This window comes from Stegostoma tigrinum, chromosome 12, assembly GCF_030684315.1.
Source record: "Stegostoma tigrinum isolate sSteTig4 chromosome 12, sSteTig4.hap1, whole genome shotgun sequence".
NCBI lineage: Eukaryota > Metazoa > Chordata > Chondrichthyes > Orectolobiformes > Stegostomatidae > Stegostoma > Stegostoma tigrinum.
The window spans coordinates 38,167,981-38,185,410 of record NC_081365.1 but is presented as its reverse complement, the minus strand read 5'-3'; the positions used below and the strand labels follow the sequence as shown (position 1 = coordinate 38,185,410).

At 39.2% G+C, this 17,430-nt stretch overlaps 1 protein-coding gene across 1 annotated transcript in view; it reads right to left on the bottom strand.

The window, feature by feature from the left end:
- Nucleotides 1–3,310: 3,310 nt before the first annotated feature.
- si:rp71-68n21.9 (kelch-like protein 13) overlaps nt 3,311–17,430 on the bottom strand; it is a 28,342-nt gene continuing 14,222 nt past the window's right edge. Inside the window, exons 3-7 of the mRNA XM_048540896.2 lie at nt 17,246–17,378; nt 15,742–15,938; nt 13,698–14,493; nt 5,790–5,903; nt 3,311–4,373 (exon numbers count right to left, since the gene is read on the bottom strand). Of these exons, the coding sequence (XP_048396853.2) occupies nt 3,874–4,373; nt 5,790–5,903; nt 13,698–14,493; nt 15,742–15,938; nt 17,246–17,378 (1,740 nt within the window). The 3' untranslated portion in view covers nt 3,311–3,873. The remainder of the gene's footprint in view (nt 4,374–5,789; nt 5,904–13,697; nt 14,494–15,741; nt 15,939–17,245; nt 17,379–17,430) is intronic.

Here is a 17,430-nt window from a genome sequence, read left to right as displayed (position 1 = left end):
GTAAATAGAGTGAAAAGGTTTTTCAATGTCGCCATGATCTGGCACATTTTGAATAAAATAAGAATAAGGAAGATTAAAAGAGCTTAAAAAGAATCCATCATTCTTGATGCAGCTCATCGGTATCAATGATGCCTGTACCTCCATCGCCTCACCGCTGTCTACGCTGGACCCAGCTAATGCCGAAGTTGCTAATCCTGAATTGCCATCTTTTGTCGTTGGGCCAATTTTCCTCTGCCACAATCTCACCACTTCCTGCACTGGACCCGACAATGTCAGAGTGGCGTCTCTCACCACTGGGCACACATCGATGTCGATGTTACGTCCTTCCACCGCCGCTTCGCTGCTGCTAGCACTGGATCCAACCAACAACGGTATCACTGATCCTCAGGCACCTTCGATCACAACCTGGCCTACCTTGCTGATGTCCCCTCCACCAATGTAGCAGCCATCGATTCTGATATCACGTGCTGTGCTTGTCCCACAAAAGTAAGTAAGGGATAACTAGATGTCCATGACATCCAATGTCATCTGAGCTCAAGAAGTAAGTACTGAAAATGGAAAAAAAAATCACAAGGGAAGAGAAAGAAAGGAAAAGATTGATGATGTCCAAATGAGGGGTTTTACTTCACCATGTTTGGAGCTTGGAAAGTCAGTTGGAAAGAAACATAAATATAAACAGAAATAGCATCTGAGTATATGAAAAGACAGATAGGATGTGAAGTAAGTTTGGAACTCTGAAGAATGAATAACAGAGATTAAGGAAAGAGCAGACAATTTAAGCTAACATTCTTTTTATTAGTCCACACTGAATGATATTATAAACATCTCAAAGGGAACTGATGATAGAGATACTAATGGAAGGAGAAATCTTGCAACAATGTCTATCACAAGGGACAAAGTATTTGACAACATAATGGGAGCTGATTGCCTGCATCCAAGAGTCAGCTGGATCTTGTTGAATGGTTGGAGCTGCTAACCTGGCTGAATCAGAGACCTGGCTGACATTTAGAAAGCGGAGGGTCAGACATACTGACACTCTGGTAACTGTGTCCATCTAAGGCAGCATTATAAGCCAAGGCTGCTTATCTAGAAATGAGGGCTGACGTGGTGTTGGGATACTGGCTGCTGTGGGGTTATTTCATATTGGTCAAAACAGTTCCAAACTCACTGGATTATGTGAGAATTCCAATGGATTGGAAAACCACAAATGTGATGCCCTGTTCAAAAAGGGAGGGAGGAGACAGAGTAGGAAATTATAGGTCAGCTAGCTTAACAGCTCTCATTGGGGAAAATGCTAGAGTCCATTTTTAAGGAAGAAATAGCAAGACATTTGGAAAAGTTTAAAGCAATCGAGCAGGGCCATGTGTTTTTGCGAAACGACAATCATGTTTGACAAATTTTCTTGAGTTTCTTGAGTACACATCAAACCAATTGATAAAGGCAAATTGGTAGATGCAACATCGTTAGATTTCCAAAATGCATTCAATAAAGTGCCACGTAAAAGGCTATTGCACGAAATAGGAGCCCATGGTTTTGTTGGTAATGTATTAGCATGGATTGAAGATTGGTTGATACACAGAGGCAAAGTCAGGGTTGTTGGGCCCTTTCAGGTTAGAAAGACATAGCTAGTGAGTGATACAAGGTTCATGCCTAGTGCCTCAAATATTTACTATCTATATTAATAGCTTAGAGAAGGAAGTAGAGTATAATGTATCCACAATTGGTGATGATACAAAAACTGTGGGAAGGCACGTTGTGATGAAGGCATAAGGAATTGGCAAAGGAATGTAAATCAGTCGAGTAAGTTGGCAAAAACTTGGTGGATGGAGTTTAAAATGGAAATGTGTAATGTTTGATAGGAAAAAAATTGAAAGGCACCTGCATTAGGATGCTGTTGCAATAAGTGATGATGAAGGATTTGGCTTTTATTGCTGAAGGCTTGGTGTTTACAAATGGGAAAGCTTTGTTATAATTGTGCAGAGTGTGGGTGAAGCTGCACATGGAGTGCTATGTGGAATTTTGGACACCTCCAATTAAGAAATGTAATACTGGCTTTGCAGGCATTTCAAAAGAAATGCATTAAATTGATTCCTGTGATAAGAGTTGACATTTGAGAATGGCTAAACAGCTAGGACCTTTTTATTAATTAGACTTTAGTCGAATGAGGCTGATCTGATTGAAACATATAAGATTTTGAGTGGATTTGATAGGGCAGATATTGAGAAGTTGTTTCCATGAGAGGGCAAATCTTGAACAAGGGGATTTAATTGCAAAACAAAGGTGTATTAATTTATGCCTGTGATGGAAAGGAATTTGTTCTGCGGGGAGTGAATGTCTGTATTCTCTTCCAGGTGAGCTGTGGGGACTAGGTAAATGTAAGCGTTTAAAGAGGAGGTAGATAGATTTGATTGCTAAGCTGAGCTGTCACAAACATGGAATCAAGGCCTAGGGAAAATTAGCCATAATCTTATAGAATTTATTTTTTATCTCAAAACTCCGTGACCCTGATGTCGGCTCTGCCCCCTGCAACTGGACCCTCAGCTTTCTGACCCACAGGCTGCAATCAGTGAAGGTAGGTAACTGCACCCCCTCCACAATAATATTCAACACTGGGGCGTCCAACACCCCAACCCCAACCCCTGCCAAGGATGCATTCTCACCCTCTTACTATATGTCTCCACTGGACATTAGGGATGGGATAGCTCTGACTTAGATGGTGTACAGATGGTGTGTTCGGAAATACTGGTAAAGTGTGTGGTCTGGTGAATAAACAATGACTAGGATGACAGGATGTGTTTTACGTGCGAGGCAGTGTCAGCCATGCCGGCAGTGAGCCGTGAGCAATGTGATGTTATGGCTGCTTTCCACCATTATGTTGCTGGTGAGGTGCCAGATGGCCAACATTTTATTTTGTTGCGGCACAGCCTTTTTAAGATGGTTTGAGTGCAAATGATAACAGTTTTCAGCAGACATCTACTGTGTGGTGAGTTGTTCTTGGAATGGCGCATGGTAAGCTGAGGCAGGTTAGAAGCTGAAAAGGCTCCTCAACAGCCTGAAAACTTACAAAATCAGCACAGATAAGCAAACTCCATGGGGCAGAAATGCATCGAGGAACTGCCCTAACATGTGCTCCTTCTAATTTTCACTGATCCCACCTTCAAATTCACCATCAAAGTGCCAGGAAATTTCTGACATTATTTTGATGAACAGTTTGTGTTGATAAGACAGAGTGTGTAATTTGTTGAAACCCAGCTGAGAAAGCCTCCTGAAGAATTGAAAAGAGTCAATAACTTCTGGTTTAATTCAAATGTTTATTTTTACTTGCCATTTAAAACATGTTTTGAAAACACAATGATCAAATGTACTATATTACCACAAAGTAAACTTCTTCATCTATAGCTTAAAAACTCAAAATACAAAGACCATATTCATTATGCCTCCTTTATGTATGAAGACAGCAAGTCAGTTTTAGTAGTCCTCCAACTAATGAATGATAATGCAACAAGGTGGCAAATGTCTGTAATATAAAAGTTTCAGAGAAGTTTCATGTTAGTAAAGTAGCAAGAATTACATTGAATTTGAATTTCCGGATAGTACAGATACAACATCCAGAGATTCAGAAATGTTTAGCATTTTCTTTTCACCCTGTAGTGAATGATACTGGTTATATTGCAGTTTGAACAAATTTCATTAGTTTACAGCAATTGTGAACCAATTCACTAAGTTCACATGGGATAACTCTACTTTCATAAACAAGGGTATTTTAGACTATTGGACCATATTAAATAGAGCTTTTTGAATGAACACAATGAACACAATGAATAATTGGCATAATAAGAAGAAGTCCTTCGCAGTCACTGGTTAAGATACAAATCACAAAGTGGCGTGTGAAGTCACTAGTGGAGATTCACGAGACTGCAGTTCCAAGTCATCCTCTGGCATGTGGATTGTCAGGGTACATGCTCGAATACCACCGAGTGGTTCAGGCACATCAAAAACTTTCTTCCACTCATTATTTTCAGGATCATACTTCTGGACAATTTCTACCATACAACGATTGTTCCATGAGTAGCCCCCAATGACATATATGTTATTGTTAAAAACTGTTACACCAACATCACTCTGTCCACGTAGCATTGGAGCAATGTGAGTCCATTGATCTGCAACAGGTCTATAGTACTCACAAGACAGTACGTCATCATAGTCATTTATCCCTTGGAAATGGTTCCCTCCAATAACATAAAGTCGATCTTCAACTGAGCACATACAATGTAGCCCACGGACCGTAGACATGTCTGATTTTTGGGACCAGCAATTAGTTTTGGGATCATAGCACTGTAGTTCTTTCTGAAATGTATCATGAGTAATTCCACCTATAGGTATACATCAATAGAGGTTATAAGTTGTTATAATTAGGAAGGTAATGGTTATTTTGACTAGATTGTTGTTATATTTGCAGATCGCCTAATCTTTCAATCATCTTAGAAAATTCAATTCTTCCGGTTGACTAAATTGTGATCTAATTTTAGATGAGTTGCTTATGTGTTGAGCTACTTGAATTACCATTGTCCTTGTACAACAACAGGGAATGCATGCCATGGGTTTTTTTTCCAAATTGAAACTTTTGATATATTTACCGTAAATGATAAATTCTACTCCAGGTATGCACCTCAAATGTTATAACCTGGATGGCTTGACAAAAAATGCTGGAAAGTGTCATCAGGTAGCCAGCACAGCCACAATGGGCCAACTAACTCATTTTGTGCTATAAATATGATTTATTTTAGACATAAGAATCATCTACAATACATTACACATAATATGTGTAAATGTCTCACAGTGATGTACAGAAAATGTGAAATATATCCACAGAAAATAGTCTGATACTCTTATTACAGGTCTTGCCAACCCTGTATAGACATGAAAAAACAATGAGCTTTAACGCCATTAAATTTTTGTTGAATTATTGACCAAGTGAAAAGTGACAGAAAGGAAATGAATGCAAAATTTGATGATTAAAATGATGAAAAAAGAGACTTGCATTCATCCAGCATTTTTCATAAACACCATGTTTCGAGGCACTTTCCGACTTATCAAGTACTTTTTGAAGTATTGTAGGAAACATCATTGCTAACTTGCACTTTGTGAAACCCCACAGGCAGCAATTAATGACCAGATAACTTCTTTGGGGGACTTGGAGATGGTAAGGACTGCAGATGCTGGAAGCCAGGGTCAATACGTGGAGCTGGAAAAGCACAGCAGATCGGACAACATCTGAGAAGCGGGAAAGTCAACATTTTGGGCTGAAACACTTTGTCAGGACTGGAGTCTGCTATGCTGTTCTTTTATTAACCAGTTTGGGGATGTTGACAGAGAGGATGGATAATTAGACAGGACATCAGTTATAACAAAATTGATTTTTAGTACCATTGGACTTTTTGCATCTACTCAGGCAATGACTTGGGTCCTCTGTTTAAAGTCTCATCAAATTCAACACCTCCAAGAGTGCAACACTCTCTCTGCACTGCAACAGCATGTAAACTTTGAATATTTGTTTGCTCAGGCCTCAGAGAGAGTCTTAAATCTGGAACCTTGGGGCTCAGAGGTGAGGGTGCTGCCAATTGAGCTGACATTCAAATATTCTCATATCTGCATAAACATTGATACAGAATTAATCATGTTGATGTTATGATAGAAAAGAACAATTATTTTCTCGTAAGTAAAAGAGTGTTACGGCAACTTGTTATGCTGCAACGTATCAGAGTGCTGTTAGTTCTTTTTCTATCTACCTGATATGTACATGTATCCCCCGTAAACTGTTCCAGCATGTCCATAGTGAGGCTCATTCATTCGGGTGGCATAACTCCATTCATTGGTAGCTAGGTTGTATCGTTCAACTGTTGCTGTTAAAACACAATAATAACAGACATTTTAAAAATCTGTATTCCTCCACAATCGATGCCTTCGCTGGTGAACAACAAAAGAAATAGTTTCACCCTATTTAAAAGTAATAGTCTAAAGTAGCAATCGTTCACAAACAAAGCATGCAGCACTGAGCCTTTCAGACTCCTTCCCAGTAGAATAATATTGAAAATACCAACTGTAATGTCAGAATTAACCAAATAACCACCCATGAGTTAGTTGAATAGATAATTTCACTCCCTGCCAATGTCATTGAGCAAAAAAATTGGATTGTGTTTTGTACGGTATTCATACTTATTTTGCAACCTATTGATACCTCATATTGTTCGATATGCATGTATCTGGAATGTCGCATCATTCACCACTACACTGCACCAAAGTAACAAAACACCTCTCTGCAGAATATGGCGAGATCAGAGAGGTACATTTGGCATCATCTCATGTATCTGTGTAAAATAATTTTTTGTTTTGAACTTCTGAGAATGACAAGTTGGCAGTAAGTGTCTATCTATGCTTAATCCCCAAACAATTTAAAAAGATTTAGTGTTGAATTTGGTTGAGAAAATTCAACCTGAACTAGGGCTAGAGAAATAGAAAAAATCTGAGAGTGATGTGCGTCAAAATGACCATAGGAATGCACATGAAGATATGTGGGAAATTTAAATAAAAATGCAGAGTAACACTCAGTGGTTTTCGAAAGGCGTCAGTGAAGACGAAGTGGTCAACTACACTCTTTGCGGGCAGGAAAGAAAAGTTTGGATCTTTTTATGAGCTAAGCAAGTAAGGATGACAATACAAATTCAGACAAAAGTTTTGAGAACATCAGTGCACCAGGCATAGTTAAAGTGAATAGGAAAGGTCTTTTCCCTAGGGTAGGGCAGTTCAGAACTAGAGGGTGTAGAGCTGAATGAACACAGGAGCAGAAGAAGGGTCCAGACCCAAAACGTCAGCTTTTCTGCTCCTCTGCTGTTTGGCCTGCTGTGTTCATCCAGGTCTACACCTTTGTTATCTCAGATTCTCCAGCATCTGCAGTTCCTACTATCTCTAAACTAGAGGGTGCATTTTTAAGGTGTGAAGAAAGATTTAAAAAAGGACCTGAGAGGCAACTTTTTTCACAGAGGGTGGTTTGTACATGGAATGAACTGCCAGGGGAAGTGGAAGAAGCTGGTACAATTACAACATTTAAAAGACATTTGGACAGTTAAATGGTTCGGAAAGGTTTAGAGGGATACGGGCCAAATGCAGGCAAATGGAACTACTTTAGTTTGGGAAACTTGGTCAGTATAGGCGAGTTGGACTGAAACGTCTGTTTCCGTGCTGTATGACTGACTGTCCAGGTATTTGCAAAAGGTTGGATCTACAGGTACGATTTCTGAGCTTGAGGCAGGAAGTGGGTGAGACCACTGAGAACTACTGAATGGTGAAGAAATATGTAAATGTAAATTTAAAGAACGGATTGGATTAATCTACCAGACTTTCAATTAGGGCTCTTCACATCCTAATATGCAAAAAATTCTAATTGCAAAGGACAAGGTAACAATATAACATGCCTTAGAGACTGCAAAGCACGTGAAGCCCTGAGTAGACAGATGAAGTGCTAACTACTCATTTGGCTGTTTTGCAGTCACTTCCATGGAGATTGCTGTGACACTGCATCAGCAACAAAATAATATATCAAATGGGAGAGAAAAATGTGTAAAAGCTATGAATGACAGTGTTAATTCACCGACAAGAAACGTGAGGTTCAAACTGCTGAGCTTGTGGAAAGCCCAGTGTTTTGATCTCTGTAGAGACCATTAATGTTTAAAGCACAATTTAATACAAAATGATTAACTGACAGAAGTTATGCCACATGATTTCCTATTTTTAAACAATAACAAATTTTACTGTACTTTATAAGCGAAGCAGGCACCATTAACATTACAGTTTGTCAAGAATCAGTATGTTTTTTCTATATTCTTCCATGGGATTTGGGTGTTGCTCACAGGATGAGTATTTGGTGCCAATCTGTAATTGCTCTTGAAGCAATTTGCCATTTCAGAGGACAGTTAGGAATTGACCACATTATTGTGGTTCTGGAGTCATGCAGAGATTTCTTTCTACAACTCTTGGTGGTAATTTCATGACAGCATTACTGAAACTTGCTTTATTCCAGATTGACAAATGGGTTTTAATTGCCTCCAGTTGTCATGGTCAGGTTGTTATCCATATCTCCAGGGCAATTAGTCTGGCCCCTGATTACTATTGATGTTGCCACTATGCCATCATTTTCTCTTTTACTTCCTACATCTGTCCCAGAGTTAAACATTACAAGATCTTGATCATTCCATTCTCCTTCTCAATCCACACCAAGTATTCCAGAACTCTTTGGAATGCACTTTGAATTCTCCTCAGTGTTCCAGCTATTCTCTGAGCAATGAGATTTCATGGGGATCTCTCCATAAACTTTCTGCAAGCTGACTTTCCAATATTTCTCTTCTTTAAAATTTTCTCAACTGTGGGCTTCTCAGCTCAAACATGAACCTCGTTTTATTTCTGCTTAATGGTTTAAAAATCAGTAACAACATTATTCCAAATCTTCTAGCTCCTGAAATTGGCTTTGGACAAGTAGAAATAACAAGGTGTGGAGCTGGATGAACACAGCAGGCCAAGCAGCATCAGAGGAGCAGGAAAGCTGATGTTTTGGATTGGGACCCTTTTTCAGAAATGGACAGGTAGCGACTGCTTTACAGCTCCTATACAGATTGTATTTCTGCTGCGTCTCAAACTGAACTACTTGTTGTCACTTTGAGTGTTACTCTAAGTTTTCTTTAGCTACAAGCTAGATAAATCCAGCATTGTTTTCCCTCAGTTCCTTAATTCTTTCACTCACTTGACTCTCAAAACACAGAGATTAGGGTGGCACAGGGGCTCAGTGGTTAGCACTGCTGCCTCACAGCTCCAGGACCTGTATTCAATTCCACCTTCTGGTGACGGTCTGTGTGGAGTTTGCACATTCTCCCTGCGTCTGTGTGGGTTTCCTCTGGATGCTCTGATTTTGTTTGACAGTCCAAAGATGTGCAGTCTAGGTGGATTGGTCATGCTAAATTACCCACAGTTTTCAGGGATTTGTACATTAGTTGGGTTATAGGGGGATGGGTTTGGGTGCGTGCTCTGAAGGTTGGTATGGCTTTATTGGGCCGAAGGGTCTGTTTTCACACTGCAAGGGTTCTATGATCTTCTAAGGACACACTGTGGACCTTTACATATGGAAGCTGAAACCCAATTCTGAGTGCCCAAACTTTCACCAAGGTTGAATAAGAGTACAGGCAGGTGTGATCCCAAGCTCTCACCCTCTACTCCCACCTGGTTGATTCCTTTACAAAGACAGGATTCCTTGCCCTTACCAATTTTCAGTAGTTAGGTCAGCTTCGAAAAATGTCATGGTTCATGGCCCCTCATAAGTATTATGAGCTATAGCTTGGATGAGAGAGCTTTCTAAAAAGTTTACATGTGCCCCCATGCCAACCTATATCTCCTTACTCTATCATTGGCCCCTCATAATGCCAATCTATGCAAGTCCACCCACCTAAATGGTCCCTTATACTCTCTAATGCTAGGCTACATCTCTCCACCCACTGTCCATGGTGCTTCACATTGTCCATGTTTACCTATGATTCATCCATACCCATTCATCCAGGACCTATGCTGTTTAGTAAAAATATCGGAAAAAACATTTTAAAATAGTCATTCATAACTTTATTTAAAAACTCTTTTACTACAGCCTTATACAAGGTTGAAGCAACCAGGCATATATAGTAACAATAGTAGAAACTGCACCACTTGACAACTCTTTTCCTTGTGTAAATACACATTGACAGATTTTAAGAAATAGATCTAAGATAAATCTGTCCAGCAAATAACTTTCTTTTTACCCTTGGATGTACCTGTTTTGACAGACTAATAGATATCTGGGCTCTCAATCAAGAAGGTAGAAAGAGGTTTTCAGCTTCCTTGGTTTAGAAACTGCATGAGTATTTTAGATCGTTATTGAAGTAACTTTAGAATTCATGTCCTTATTAAAAGTTCAGAGATGGGTCATCCACTGTTAAATTTTCTTATTTCTAACTCTTACCTTATTAAATAAATATAGATTAGTCGACGAAGTATAATTATTACAGCTCCATCTCCCAGTTCCTGAATAAAGTGTCCCATCCATATTTAAATTAAGTTTCTAAACTAAAAGTTCTATTCCTTAACAAAATCAGCAATTTCTAGCATCAATCACTGGCAAAGTATATGCAAAAGTAAGTTAAAAGATCGCAAATTGGGTACTGGGTTAGAGCAATAGGGCGAATAAGAAGGAAAAGTAAACCAAAACATCATATTCTGAGAAATGTGTGTTTAAGAACAGAACAGACATAGGAACCATCAAAGCACATGAAATATTTTGATGTGTCAGTTCCCAGAAAAAATGAAATTCATAAAACTATCCAGATCAGGAAAAATATGACCAAAGAATCCACAAGCATAAATTTGAAACTGAAGCTTGATATAGGGTGTTATGGATCAGACCAAGCCCACTCAAATATATTTAGAACTTCTTCTTTTAAAGGTAAGGCTTTCCATTTCCTAATGCAATTCGATTGGTCAAACTGTTTGACTTTAAGCGAAACACGTTATTTTTAGACTACAGTTAAATAATGACTAAAGGATTGGCTTAATTGTAACTCTATTGACATGTTTAGATTGTCTCACGAGCAATTTTAGCAGCAGGAAGAGAGCCCCAGCTTTTATTTCTAACAGAGAGAGGAGTAAGAGTTTTCTCAACCAGCTTCAAGACCCCAGCAACTGCTGAACGCTAAAACTAAAAATCCTGGTTCTGTAGGAGCATCAACCCAGCACAATTTTAAAAATAACTCAAAGGCCTCAGAAGCTGTTTGCTTGTTTGGCTTTGAGCAGTGTGCTCAGCACCTTGGTCTCAAACTTACTTTGTAAAAATAAAGGACAAAGTACACCTCACTACTGGCCTATAGATAACTGAGATTGAATCGCAAGGAACAACCCAAATCAAAATGTTGCACAAAGGAAAAGATGGTAACAGGAAGCTCTACATCATCAAACAAAAACATCTCCTGCAATAATGGAAAAGTTGTAAGAACTGCAGTTGATCTTGGTCCGTTATAAGGTGATGAACACAGCTCTAAGGTTTGAAAGTAGTACATCAGAAAGTATGGATCTGGTCTCAAAATATCCAACGCGTTTTGACAGATGGTCAAAGGATTTGAAGATTTTGTGTCTCACATCACCATTGATTCTGACAAGAAACCGGTGATAAAATGCCAAACATCCTTTGAGGTGAAAATGACCTGGTTAATCATGCTAGCATTCAATCATGGCTGACTGCACCCTAAGGATTCTGCTACAAATAAGACAGGATATAACAAATGATTGGGGTTTGGCAATTCCTCTGTTCATGTTTTCTCTCAATCTCTGTGTTTCCTTTCAAAGGTGTAGCAATGCTGTGCAGTTTCTCCCAAAACTCAAAAGCAACTTCAAAACTAAATAAAGGCTTCTGAATATCCTTATAGTGTTCACTTTGATTGCCATGACAGCATGAGTTCCCAACAAAAGATTTATAAGGGCTGCGAATGTCAGGCATTCTGGTAAGCTACAGAAAGGCTGGGACTATTTATCCCAGAGCATTAGCTGCTGAAGGCTGACCTTACAGAGGTTTATAAAATCATGCAGGGCATAGGGTGAGTAGCCAAGGTCTTTTTATTTTCCCCAGGGTAGGGTAGCCCAAAACTAGAAGGCATAGTTTTATGGTGAGAGGGGAAAGATTTAAAAGTGACCTAAGGACAACTTTTTCACTCAGGAGTTGGTAAGTGTATGGAATGAGCTGCCAGAGGAAGTGGTGGAGGCTGGTACAATTGTAACATTTAAAAGGCATCTGGATGGGTGCATGAATGGGAAGGATTTACAGTGATATGGGCCAAATGCTGGCTCTAGATTAATGTAGGATATCTGGTTGGCATGGATAAGTTGAATTGAAGGATCTGTTTCCATGCTGTACAACTTCATGACTCTGTGACTCTACCTGAGCAGCCCAATTCAGTTTGGCTGTTTCAATATGACATGGATGAGGAATACTGAGATGAGTAACGCACCTCCTGACTCCCCAAAGTCTGTTCACTATCTTCAAGTCACACGTCAGGTGTGTGATTGAACACTCCCTACTTGCTTGGATGAGTACAACTCAAACAGCACTCAAGGAGCCTAACACCATCTAGGACAAAACAACCCAGTCAATGGCATCAACTCTCCTCATTTATCATTCATGCTCTGATTGTCTATTGTCACTTCCTATCATCATCTTAAATACTATGATGCAATGATCACTGTTTCCTAAATGATCCCCTACTGACACTCAATCTACTTGACCCACATCATTTACAAGAATCAGGCCAAACAATGTATCCTTTCTCCTTGGACTGGACACATACTGTTGTAGGATATTCAACTGAACACAATTTAGGAATGATAACCCTCATCATCATTTACAGTACCATTGTCTACTACGTTAAGTAGTTAAAGACCTCGTTATAACTATTGTATAACGTTGGCATCTGTGATTTCCTTGCAAATGTATTGCTCTAATACCTTTCCACTACATAGTGGTCTATAACCTATATTGAGCAAAGTAATTGTGCCTTTTTTCCCCTAGCTCGAAGCAGATTGAAACTGTCCTTGAACTTCTTGGGATATCTTCATTGATCTTTGTCTAACAGCTTGTACCCAAGATTATTTGACACTTAATCCTTCCCTTTCTTGATTCCTGTCTCTGTTATTGTTACAATGTGATTTGGGAATATGACAATCTGTGTCTGTAACTCCTCAATCTTATCGACTAAAGTCTGTGCATGCACATACATATGTGCAGCAACCCTGATTTAGATTTCAGTACTTTTTTACTTACATCAACATCACCTGTTGTTTCTCCATTCTCTACACTAGAGTTTCTGTCTTTCCCAGTATTGTGTGAAGCCTGGTATCCCTTTCTAACATTCTCTCTCAATTCCTACAACAGTGCTGAGTTAGTTTAAAGTTCCATCAACAACACTAGCAAAATATACCACAAGGAACTCAGTCACAGCTATGCCCAGTTGCAGTCTGTCCAGAGAGCGAATGAAATTGCTTGCTTTTTCCCATGGGAGCTCTAGCATTATTAGGATAAAGCAGAAGTGATTATTTTAATTATATATTTTTGAAGAAATAAGCCAGGAAGAATCTAAATCGCAGGAGGTATTCTTGATATTGTACAGTTCCCAGTCACAATCGATAGCCAGAGACATTTCCCCAGGGCAGGATTGACTGCCACGAGGGGTCATAGTTTTAAGGTGTTAGGAGGAAGGTATAGAGGAGACGTCAGAGGGAGGTTCTTCACCCAGAGAGTTGTGAGCGCATGGAATAGTTTGCCAGTGGTAGTCGTGGAAGCAGAGTCATTAGTGACATTTAAGCGACTGCTGGACATGCACATGGACAGCAGTGAATTGAGGGGAATGTAGGTTAGGTTATTTTATTTTTGGATTAGGATTATTCCACGGCACAACATCGTGGGCCGAAGGGCCTGTACTGTGCTGTACTTTTCTATGTTCCATGTTCTAATTGCAATTTGCAACCTGCAACTAAGATTGACAGATGGAATTTATATTCATTTTCCTCTGCATTAACAGTAAAACTTTTTCCAAAGCTCCAACTGAGCAGTAAGTGGATATAGATAGATCATACTTTACCTAATTCTCCAGCAACATTTCGGCCTCCCACTGCATACAGATTTCCCTCAAGAGCACTTAAGTGGAAGAAAGTTCTTTTCTCATTTAGGGAGCCCATCTGCTTCCACTTGTTGTAGCGGGGGTCATATCGATACGTTGTGTCAACTGCTGTTTTCCCTTTTGTGTCATAGTTGCTCTGCCCTCCAACTACAAAGAGGAAATTTCCAATTACAGCTACACCATGCTGGTAACGTGGCACATCCATGGGAGCCAATGATTTCCACATATGCGTGTTCTCATCAAACAAGCGCAGCTCCTTGCTCACCAGAAGCTGCTGGCGCAGAACACCACCCAGAGTGACCAGGTGTGTGGAGTTGGAACGGATCCTAGTCCTTTCTGATTGCATGATTGGTTGCATGTAGGGCAACATCTGGTAGTTACTGGCTTCAAGTAGAAGGTTAACACAAGTGGTATCAGTCCGCATGAACTCCACTTTCTGAACATGTTCAAGAAGCTCCTCTGGTGACATCAATGGGAAGCGAATGTGCTTCATCAGTTTTGCAGCAAACTGCATTCGACATTCCTCGTGCTGTAGCCACTGACAGGCAGCTTTAAATAGCTGAAGCTCAGTGCAGTTCTTCAGGCCATCATTGCCAAGCGCAAAAACAAGCTGGTCGTAAGACAGCAAAATAAATTCCCCACTGCTTAACATTGTTGAGAAGTTCTTCAGGATACAGTCTTTGATATACTCATCTACTGTTGTCAAGTGGTACGCGTTGGCAATGCGACCAATTTCAACACAGTTTTCAAAAGAAACCTGGGAAATGAATTCAAGAATAGTTACTTACTACACACAAACTGCCAGCAATAGTGCAAGTGGCATAACTCTACATTATCTCAATGTCATGGGCCATGCAACATCTTATTTCAATGTAAGGTCTTATAGGATGCAAAGTTCCTACATTACTACGTTAAGCATCAGATGTGAATCTATATTTCTAATGACTTTTGCTGGGCTTTTATAGAATGTATATTTGAACAACAATTAATTAGTCTGTCGATCCATAAAGCAAATAGCTCATTCATTGGTTGCTCATATTATTATGGTAGGGCGTCAGGGGTAGCAAGATTTCTATGCATTACAGCTCTAGCATAAAATATAATTACTGAAATGACATCTTTATTGTCTGAATAGAAGACAATGACGTGAATTTCAAAACATCCTCAACTTCAAATGTGCATGAAAAATGCTGTAGAGTTTCATTTTCTTTTGCTGGGTTAATGTACATGGGAGATTTTTCTATTTTGAAATGTTAATGCATTCAGGTTTACATTTACTCTTTTAATAGTGTCCTGGAACCTGAAATATGTCATTCAGTGCCTTAGGCAAAACTGAACTTTATTTTACTCAACAGTGCAAGGAACCATTTCAGACAGTTGAATAAATTCATGAGATAATTTAAATTAATTACTTGTGTGGTATTGCAATTTTGTTGGAGCAGAAGTGATTTCATTGCTTACTCTCGAACACGATGCTACTTCCATAAACAACAGTTTTGCTTGAAATTGAACAATGCTGAACATGTGAACAGATGAAAAAGATGGCCAAATTTTGCACAGGACCAAGTCAAAGAATTGACTGAAACAAAGGGATGTCATACGGATTCCAAACATCTATCCAATGTGTAAAAAATTTGAAAAATTGCAGCTTGTTTGTTGGCTGTATGGGATTGCTTGTTTAAATGAAGAACAACACCACCGCACAAAAATGAGCATGCACACCTCACATTTCTACTGGGAGTGGAATCATTTTATTGTAATCCAAAATTTCAACACCGCAAATTATCAGGGTCTCTGAAAAGGAGATTGGCAAAGGCAAAACTAACCAGCCTGGAAGTTGGGCAGCGTCCCAAATCTCCGAGACAGACCATAGAGAAGATAATGGAAAATGATAACATCGCAAAGCGAAGCTAAAGGCCTTTCCAACACAAATCCCCACATGGAAGGTAATTGGAAAATTGAAGCCGTCATTTTGTCAGGGTATCAAAGAAGTAGTGACACAAACCTGAGAAGTTAGAAACTCTTTACAGAACTCAATGATAGGCATTATCTGGAGGAAGCTGGCAGCTTCTAGGATATCCTGGAGATTGTCCATATCGAGAGATAGCTTTGATGTATAGGTGAACTCTATGATACTTTTCAGTCCTATTTTGCTTACTCCATGTAGTTTGATTGACATCTGTTCCTGTTCTTTCATGCCACCTAAACAGTAATTGAACTTGAGGTGAGATATACAATGGTTCCAAAAACTACAGCCATACTTATTAACTTGCTCTAGTCCCACACATTCAATCTATAAGCACTCATTAGAAACAGCATTGAAAAGCAAAGAAATCCTGGTTACTAGACTCCTTTTAAAAGCCAGAAGAATGACTTATAATTCGTGTTATAAAATAAAAGATGTGGAACTTCTTATAGAAGCACAAAAGAAAATGAGATGAACTGCTTTATAAAATTGAAAAAACAGAATAAAAGGAGCAAGGCAATAAAGGCCCTGGCCTTGAAATTCTTTAGTAGCACCAATTAGAATCAAACATCACAGTGCCTTCCTCTGATGGGTCACAAGAGAGCATATAATTTACAGAGGGCAGGTGAAAGCAGACAATATCAAATGCACATATACAGCTAATACAGTAGGTTTCTATGTTTGCTGGACACTCTGTATCTATTCATGGAGGAACAGACTGTTGATTTTACCATGGGAATCAACCACCAAGCCATTGATCCCTGATGGCATATATCTGCAAAATATTTTCTGTGTTCCCGAAGAGGTTTGGAGGGCTTCAAGTTTGAATTACAGCAGCAGACTCTCCGGCCTCTTCGAAAGTAAAGTCAGGTATTTTTCTTATACTAATTCCTGGTAAAAACTAGCATCCAATGGGTTTTACAGATTGTGAACTGATTTTTCTTTTACACTGCAGAAAGTAATGAAAAATGCATAGGTGATACGCATTGTCCATCTTACTGTATGCAAAGTCACTGGAAGAACTGAAGGTGAGTAAAACATCTGAAAAAGAAACTGGTTGAAAGATGAATTGCTGAAATAAGCAGGTGGATGGGAACAATAAGTAAGGTGTGTGGTTGTATTGTTTTATTTTAAGAATGTTCTTAAAAATAAGAGTGGCTCATCTGGCTAGTGGAAGGTCAGGGGAGAGTTTGCGTGACAATGACAGGTACTAACACTAGTCGTGGCTCATCTAGAAATTTCTCATTGAGACTCAGTCTGAACAGTAGCTGGCTGAGAAACTGAAATGCATCCTTATAGTTTGGCCATACATTTCTTGCTAACGTCATCTTAAAATAATTTTGGTGTATGATTTGCATAAATCTAATTGAAATAGTTTAAATAAAGGTTGTGCTGGCATTGCAGAAGGCAGACATTTTACCTCATGGCTGTTGGAAGGTATGGATCTTGCTGGCAATTTATTGTTTATGTTCTTGTTGATCTTACTTTATTGTAAAGCCAGAGCTTGTCTACCCAATTGATGACTGACAAAAATGCTCAATACCTGTGAACATAGCCTTAAAATAATCACTTGCTGATGCCATCATGGCTCTGTGAACAGGAAACTTTTCATCTCCATCTGCTGGCACTAGACTGACATCACAGAGCAAATCATTATTCCGCAGATTATTAAATCCCTGCAAAGGGAGGAACATAAGAACACGTAAATTAGAATTTAATTAATGAAAA